Source organism: Cryptomeria japonica, chromosome 2 (genome assembly GCF_030272615.1).
Source record: "Cryptomeria japonica chromosome 2, Sugi_1.0, whole genome shotgun sequence".
Classification (NCBI taxonomy): Eukaryota; Viridiplantae; Streptophyta; class Pinopsida; order Cupressales; family Cupressaceae; genus Cryptomeria; species Cryptomeria japonica.
This window is the reverse complement of record NC_081406.1, coordinates 653,021,919-653,031,499: the sequence shown is the minus strand read 5'-3', so window position 1 is coordinate 653,031,499 and position 9,581 is coordinate 653,021,919. Positions and strand designations below refer to the sequence as shown.

The 9,581-nt window shown below is 33.5% G+C and overlaps 1 protein-coding gene across 1 annotated transcript; it reads left to right on the top strand.

The window, feature by feature from the left end:
* The first annotated feature begins 3,213 nt into the window (after positions 1-3,213).
* Positions 3,214-5,284, top strand: LOC131038373 (L-type lectin-domain containing receptor kinase SIT2). Its single transcript, XM_057970792.2, has one exon. The coding sequence runs from the start codon at positions 3,312-3,314 to the stop codon at positions 5,256-5,258; it is 1,947 nt and encodes a 648-aa protein (XP_057826775.2). The 5' UTR covers positions 3,214-3,311; the 3' UTR covers positions 5,259-5,284.
* The last annotated feature ends 4,297 nt before the right edge of the window (positions 5,285-9,581 follow it).

Here is a 9,581-nt window from a genome sequence, read left to right as displayed (position 1 = left end):
TAGACAAAATTAGGCCAGTCACCCTAAAATCTTGTAGCAGTAGATTTCAGGCGTGTAACCTTGGAACTAGAAGTTATTTACCATTTCCCATGTGCTCATGAATTTTTTTTTCAGTTGGGAATCTACCAATGCACGTTGCTTTGTAAATTAGGCCTAAGTGCCCTAATTAGGCCTCTAGGCTACTGAGGGGTTTAGACCCTTAGATTGCAGATCTTGCCAATCCCTTTTGGGGTTGAGTGTAACTCCTTAAAGGGTATCTTAAATGGTAATATTTTTGTCAAGTTGTCTGCAATATTTTAGAATTAAGGGCTAAATACCCACTAAATTGGGCTACTAGCTTAGGGGGTAGATTTCCAAAGGAGGTATAGGGCATTGATGCCTGAATCTAAAACCAATGCTTGGAACAATTCGTATATGTCATGAGTGGACCAAATCCAAGGCCCCTAAGAGAAAGAGTCATGGTGAGGCATGTTGGGAATATTGAAGCTATTTACTCATCTTGAGTAGGTGCTAGTCTAGAGGAGTGTGAGTAGTTCAAACCTTAAGGTGTGGAGTCATTCTTGTAGGATCCTTCTTACAACTTGGAAGGGATCAAATTGAACCTTTTGGACTTGTCCTTAGGCGTAATAAGGCCTCTGCATCACATACGTATATGGTTGCCCAAAATTCTATACCCTTCCATTATCACAAGTCTTCAATCCTTTGTTTTTTGGTCAAAACAATTTTTAATTAAAAAAGTGCAAATTTATATGAAAAGGGAGGTGTGAATTCCTTTTTAAAAAGAGGCATCTTTTTTTAATTTAAAAAAAAATTCAAATAAGGAAGATAGAATGTATTTACTTACTACATGTGTAGACCTTACATAGTGTTGATGTCATCATCTTTTGGCGGACCTACTAAATTTGGGGTTTTTTCTATATTGAGCACCCCTTAAATAATTTTGGTTGCCTCTATTTTTAGTGTCAAAACCCTAAAAAGAAGCACTTGGTTTTTTCCCCATGACTTCGTCATATAGAGTCAAAATTAGGCAAACAATATATTGTTGAAAATCTAGTTCTAACTCTGGTCTTCTCATGGTGGTGATTTGATTAGATACTACACCAATTTTTTATAGCATGCCTCTAAAGTCAATCTTCATTTTCACACTTTTGGGGCCATATCTTTCACATTCAAACTCTATTTCTCAACAATTAGATATTATCAAAAAGGTCTCAGAGTCCTCTTTCTAGAGCTTTGGTCCTTCTTTTGAAGAATTTTTATTAGGTACTTAGAGATATCAATATTTTACTTTTGGGCTACATGAAAATTGATTTTGTATTTGTATTAAGGGTTTATGTTTTTGCACCATTTTTGGAGATTATCTTGAGTGAATCATGTATAAGGGTTGTAGGTGTAAATATCGCTAGAGAAATCAACATGGGCATGAATTGTTTCGTAATTTATCACACGTTTCTTTTCAACCCTTGCTTGAGATTGCATTAAAATCTAAAGTTCCTCTTTTCCCACTTGTAGAGATAGTTGGTGTACCTTCATTGATTGAGATTCTTAATCCTGTTAAGAAGGTTAATTCATCTATTTGTCTTTTGGATTGGGATTTCTATTTGACATACATTGCTTCATTATTTATGTAGTCCCACATTTAAGATTTGTGAGACACATTTGAGGGTTTACCTATCCTATTTGATGATAGTTGTGATGCACCTATTCCTAGATCTTATTTTTCTTTGGAGCTTGTTCAGGATTAGTTTCCAATGGTTCCATGTTTAACACTTTCTATTGTGATTGGGTATGCACCTAATTGCTTCATGACATCATCTTCTAAGTTCTGGTGACATGTGAATAGATTTAAGAGACTTCATCATCTTACATTTAGATTTTCCTACCTACAAATTGTTATCCAGAATGGGAAGCATTCCTACATTTGTACTTGGTTTATCTTATTCCCATAGGGAGAAATGTTGTTTGTAGACATTGGAATATTTCTTGTCTTCAAGCACCTCATCATTTCTATAGGACATTATACATTATGGGGGGCTATGTAGTCTCTCTCTCTTTCAAGTGCAGATGAATCTTGGCCCCTGTTGTTGATTATCAACTTCTCCAACTATTAAGGGTCAATTCAAGTTTAGATTTAGTTAGGGTTAAGGTTAGGTTTAGTGTTAATTTTGAATTAGGATTAGCATTACTGTTAAGTGTGAATCAACTTCAAGGTTAGAGTTCAATTATAAGGTTAGAGTTAGAGTTCAATTACAATTAGGGTTCACTTAAGATTATCATTATGCTAAAATTAGATTAGGATTAAAGTTAATATAACATGATAAATATTAATATAAAATAATAATATAATTTAATTTAATAGTATTATAATACTAATATTAATATAATATAAAATAATAATGATAAAGATTAGAATGTCAAGATTATAGGTCATTTATGACTCAATTATACTCAAAGTAGGAGTACTAATTAAAATTAAGATTAAAGTTAATGTTATTATTATGGATAGAATAATATATTAGAAGCAAGGTTATTAAATTCAGCCTAACACATAAGAAAAGTTAAAAAGGGTGTTTGACTATTTAAAAGTCTCTAATTTATAAAGATTTTCCACACTACCAAAGACTTTTAAACAATTACCATCTGAAACACGAAACCAGTAAAATATTTTACTACTGACAATTCAAAGGCTTGGATTCAAGGAACTCAACCTCATTTGATGGAGACAGTTACCTATCCACAAAAAAATATGACCTTGGTTTGAGATTTCTTTAAAATTGAAAGATATCTAAGGAATGCTACTGAAGATTAATTTCTAAATTAACAGATAAAAGAATTGCCCACGGGATGGTGTGCATGCACGCCAAGCTCTCTGGAATCTTCTGGAACGAATCTACAATTTCACATTACCCTGTGATTTGAGCACCTATAGTGAACGCCAAGGAAAAATGCACAGCCGCGTGAAAATGCAAACGGTTTTATGTTATGACATGACCTGTAAATGCAATCTACCTATACAGTTTCAAAAAAATTGACAGGCAATCTAAAAACCCGCCACTTTCCACAATTTGTAGATTTATATTAAGAGTTAATCACTAATTGAAGTATTGATAAACCCATGAAAAAGTCCAATACGGCGGCAAATCTCAGACTCTGAAATGATTAACCTTAAGGTCTTCCATGGACCATTATCTTACAACTGCTGGAGACGTAAACCCAGCCGCCTCTTAATGATACTGGATGTTAAAGAATATCCCTTTTTATCGGTCTTTAACATGGTTAATCTATTTGATCTTAATCAGAGTTATTAAGGAATGGAATCCATGGCAGGCATATCTTTCGTCCTTGTATTTTATCTCCTCATCCAACCGTTGCCGTCTGCTCAATCTCAAACAACATTCTTTTTCCCCAAACTGAGTGGATTAACCAGCAGAAATTTATCAAACCTGTATTTCCATGGTAACGCTGTAATAAAACCCGATCTTATAGGCATCCGTCTCACCAATCAATCAGAATACGTTACTGGAAGTGTTGTATACTCAGAACCTGTGCGTATGAAAGAGGAGGGGTCCAAGAATGCAACTTTATCATTCAGTACCAGTTTCGTTTTCGCCATGGCTCCACCTTCACAAGATTCAACTAGCGGGGATGGACTGGCATTTGTCATAATGCCAAATAAAACACAGGAGGGAGGAGGTGCAGGTGCGTACCTTGGTTTGTTCAATTCAACAAGCATAGGACAGCCTTACAATCATATCTTTGCGGTCGAATTCGACACATTTCAGAACCCAGAATTCGACGACATCGATGACAATCACGTAGGAGTAGATCTCAACTCTCTCCATTCTGTAGAATCTAAATCTGCAGGTTACTGGGCTGGCAACCAGTCCTTCCAATTAGATCTCAACGGGAGAAAAAATATTCAAGCTTGGATTGACTACGATCATCTCCAAGAACAGCTCAATGTTACTATAGCACTGGCTGGTTCCCTTCGCCCGGAAACGCCTCTCATATCTGAGAAAAATTTGAGTTTGCCCAGCATTCTCGAAGAAGAAATGTATGTTGGTTTTGCAGCAGCTACTGGAAAACTCGTTCAAGAACATTACATTCTAGCCTGGAGTTTCACTACAAATGGAAATGCACCGGCTTTGAATGCAACTATTCTTCCATTCTTGACAGACATAGAATCAAATTCCAAGAACCCAAAAAATCGGCTAGTCGTCGGCATAACAACAGGTTCAGTTGTTCTCCTAGTACTGGTGGTCGCAATTGTGTGGTTTAAAAGGAATAAAAACACAGAAGTAATTGAAGATTGGGAGGTGGAGTATTGGCCTCACCGAATTAGCTACCCAGACTTAGCTATTGCAACCAATGGGTTCTCAGAAAACCAAGTCTTAGGGTTTGGAGGTTTTGGCAAGGTTTACGAAGGAGTTCTTCCTTCTAATGGCCTCCAAGTCGCTGTGAAATCTATCTTTCGAGAGACCAGTGAAGGAGTGAGAGATTTCATAGCTGAAATTTCAAGTCTCGGTCGTCTGCAGCACCGGAATCTGGTGCAAATAAGAGGCTACTGCAGGAGGGAACAGAAATTTTTCATAGTGTATGATTTCATGCCAAATGGAAGCCTGGATAAGATGATATTTGGGAATCCTTCTCGAGTTCTAGAATGGGCTCAAAGGTACGCAATTCTGAAGGACGTGAGTGCAGGACTGCTGTATCTTCACGAAGGGTGGGAACAAAGGGTGGTGCACAGAGACATCAAATCTTCCAATGTTTTGTTGGACTCGGAGCTTCATGCAAAACTGGGGGATTTTGGGCTTGCTCGTCTGTATAGACATGATGAGAATTCCCAAACCACTCGTGTGGCTGGAACTCCTGGTTACATTGCTCCAGAATTGGTAGCCACAGGAAAGGCCACTACCAGCAGTGATGTATTTAGCTTTGGGGTTTTGATGTTGGAGGTTGCTTGTGGAAGGCGCCCTATTGAGACTCATCTAGATGCTTCTCTGGAAATTTTGTTAGATTGGGTTAGGGAGCTGTATGACAACAGAAGGCTCATGGATGCAGCAGATCCAAAGCTTGATGGTGATTTTGTTAAGGATGAGATGGAGACAGTGCTTAAATTGGGACTCTTCTGTTCTAATTCTCAACCGGAAGCAAGACCTGCTATGAGACAAGTAGTTCAAATACTTGAAGGTGAAGCCTCCTTTGCGGAATCTGCTCTTTCTGTTTCATCTGAGATGGGTGACTTTGTTTTCTTTTAATTGTTTTTGGATTTGTTTCTCTTTAATTTTAGTATCAATGTTTTAGATCACAGATCCAGCATCAAGATATAGTAGAGTGCAAATAGATATAAAATAATGAGATGATAGATCCCAGAATATTAATGGAAAATATTAGAAATAATCAAATCCATAAATAATTATAAGTGTTTAAAGTCATTCTAGTCAGTCATGTGTGCTATACAAAAATATATATGAAAGAATTTTGGATTTATTTTTCAGCCTTGAATATGTTATCTTTGCAGCTTTTATATCTGATTTTGGATAAGGATTAAAAATATTCATTTTTATTTGATACCTGCAACTGTGCATAAGATAATTGTCTGCATGAGGTAAAATACTTATGTTTATGCCCACAAGTAATTGTCTTAAGGAGGCAATTTTGTAAGGTACCTCTGGCCTCTTCATTGTTTGGAGCTATAAAATGGTATTTAATCTTTAAAAATTTGTCTTAGTTTTAGAGAATAGATGCTCTGCTAGATAAGAAGGGGCAAACGTTGTAATGATCATAAACTGTTACCTGTTAGTTATTTATCTGTTGCCTGTTAGAGAAAAAAACCAACGAAAGGGTAAATTTGACTACTCATTTACTCTTCTCAGTGCCAATTAAGATATCTATGGAGATCGCTTCATGTCACTTGCCTGATGTCTACATTGGATGCATGTGACTACCATTTACCTTAAATCCTTTTCCTGTTCAGAGATCTTTATTACTGAATCAACCCTTGTTTTAATGTTGCCTGGTTAATTTTATCAATTTTCTACAATCTATTATTGTATCATTTAGTTGTTTCTGAATTTGATTGTGTATATTGTTTTGCATTAAATCAATTTTTTGTTCATAATTGTGTAAAGTTTTCCATCCGTAATTTATAAACTCTGTCCACAAATGTTTTATATCTCTCTATTTTATTAATATATATTTTATAATGTTCTATTTTTTATCCGATATAGAAGCACAAATCTATCTTGATAACTTTTCAGGTGAAAGTTCACAACTGGAGATTATCCACTCCATCAAAGTCATCTGGGACACAACTCAAGACATATTCCTTAAGTCATACCTCAGAAGGTTTGAACCTTGGTGGATGGTGTAATCAAGAAACAAACCAGCACCATCAACAATAATACTGAACAAATTGCCTTCATCACATTTAAATGTTTTGTCTTCTTTTTAGTAATATATATTTTTGTTTTTACAGACCATGACAATTCAATCTACTCAATCATCCTTGTCATAAAGAAGACACTGCCATCCATTTCACCAATTGAACTACTAACTCTTTAATTTTTCCATTCTTTTAAATGTTTACTTTGTCTCCTTAACAAAATTTGATTTTTTACCGACCATGATAATTCAATCCCCTCAATCGACCTTCTTTTAATGTAGGTATTCATTCTTTTCATAAGATAGACATTGATGTCCATTTCACCAATTATACTTCACAAATTGAACCACTAAACCACTAACACTTTAAGTTTTTCATCTCATTTTAATATTTACATTATCTTCTTTCTTCTTCACAAAATCTGATTTTCTACCGTCCATAACAATTCAATTCCCTCAGTCATCCTTCTCATAAGGTAGGCACCGGTGTCCATTGTCATTCAATATTCTGTTATCTTTTGTCACAAGGTAGGTGGAATCTATGTACCCTCTCATTGAAGTCGACGTTCTTCTTTGACTTGAGCTAGGATTGCGTTGCCTTTTTGTTCTCTGCTGCCGCCTTCAGCACCACCTCCAATGCTTTTTTTGCATAGCTCTCCAAGGATGATGTTTTCTGTGGAGGCTTCTGTTATGTCATATATCTATCGAAGGTACTGTCTATGCAGTCAACAAAATGGTTTTATTCATTGTCAAAACATTTTTATACTCTTTGCAAAAAGCAATTATGTGGACTAGTTATCCATTTCTATCGAATATAAAATAGTTCGAATGCTGTTCTACCATCATTTTATTCATGGTAAAGATTTGTTTCATATACATATATATAATATAATATTTTTTTTATTAATAAATAATAATATTTTGATATATAAACAATTATCAAATCTTAAGATAAAAAGATAAGAATTTTTGTTAACATATTCATTTCATTACATTTTACTTCTTATAATAATCATAGAATGTTTCTTGATATAATTAACAACATACTTTTATTTTATATCAGTATATTGAAATATCTAGAAAAAATATCTATAAATGATTAAAATCTTATATATGTTGTGATTTTATCAATACAAGTATATAAATTGAAACTATGAAGAGAATAATTAGTAAGGAACTTAAATGAGTTAGAAGGAATAAGGTTTTGTTGGGAACAAGTATTCATTTTACTTTGAAATTTTTGAAAATGAAATGTTTATCTAAATACTAAAAAGTATGTAGATTTTATAATTAGATACAAATAAAAATCTAATTGTATCAAGGAAAACAATTTTTTTGGTGTCACATGTGATAGTTAGAACTAGTTATTGAGTGATAAGAATTTAATATTAGTTTTAATTTTTGGAAATGAAATAAAAAAATGGTGATGGATTTAGGGAATGAATGATCAATGTTATCATTGATGGAAACAAGAAGATGAAAGTAAAACAAAGTGATGAAAAATGGAAAAAAAAAAAAGAGAGAGTAAAAATAGAGCAAGAAAATATCATGAAAATATAAATGATTGGTGGGTATTAACAGTGTAAAATGGCTAAGGATAAGTGAATTATAAAAAGATAGCACTAGTTATTATTCACTATTATGTTAGGGATTAGGTTTCCCATTAGTGACCTCACTAATCCATAGCTCAAAGGGTTGGTAAGGTTGTGCCAAGGCTTTGGGTTCTTCCCATGTAGGTCCAAGATTCAACTCTTGATGGTTGGGTTTACCCGATGACTAGATTGTTTGAGCCTAGGTCGTTGAATTATCTCATGATACCAAAAAAAAAAAAAAGGAGAATATTTATGACTCTTTAAAGAAACATCATAGATAAAACAATGATAAAATATCCATTACAAATAAATTAGTAGCATGATGCTAATCAACATTAAAACTTCAATGTAATAATAAGATTATGTCAGTAGATATTATGATTAAATATTAATATGAAACTCCATGTTATTATATTATTAATGATTTGTTCTTAATACAATATATCTGAGCCTTTCTTAAGATGTTATCTATAAAAGTAATATAATACATAAATTTTCTTAGGGATAATGCCTTTACAAGCTCAAACACATCAATGTGCACTAAATGTAAATTCCCCTTTGATCTTATAGCACCACTATAAAAATCCATATGTTTTTTCTTAACAAATATTTTTATATCACAAAAATCAAATAAAAATCATATCTAGAGATTCCTTTAGTAATACATAGTTTTGAAGGCATTCACATGTTCCATCATAGAGACGCCATAATTAATCCTTAGTGAATGCATTTTTTGCAAAGAAAAAGTGTATTTTCTAGAGATATAGTTTGAGACAAAGTCCCTAAATTTTCCTAAAGATCTTTTGTAGTTTCTTTTGTTGATACTTTTAACATAGTTAAATCCTACAAAATGAAGTAGTATAAATAGACTTAAAGGATCTTGAAATCGGATTCAACCAATTATCTCCCTGATTACTCATATGATGATCTACATGACATTGTATATGTTGGGAATATGAAGCCCAACAGTCTTGAAAATGATCATTCACCTTCTCTAGACTCTTTGATTCCGTGTTAAATATGAATGTATAAATTATTGGGTGCAGTCTATGTACTGCATGTTTATGTAGGATTGATATCAATTAATATAAGTACTCCCTACTTGAGAGTGGGCGTAGCCCTTTATTGGTGAACCACGTTAAACTATCATGTTATGCATTGTTATGTGCTTATGTTTGTTTTAGTTTCATTTCATTATGTTTTCTCTACTTGTTTATAATTAACAGTATATTTGGTATCTCAGAGCGTTAAACTACATCAATATGATGCAAAAGATGGATTGCAATAGAAAATGAAACCAAACTCTGAGGATAATGCATTCAATTGGTATGAAGCAAACAAACAAATATTTATTGATCCACGTTTAGGAAAAAGAAGATCTCAAGCAAATACTAATAATTATGTTAATGAAAGGATATGATTTTCTTATCATCGGCCTCAGGAGGAGTTGGTCTCATAAAATGCTAGTTAAGAAATGAATAGTTTTCCAACAAAGACATACAATTTTCAAGAATAGTCCACGAGTGAGAGAATTATAATGACTTTGATGAAGAAGAATAGATATAAGAGAACAATAGATTGAATATACCTACATAAAAATATAAT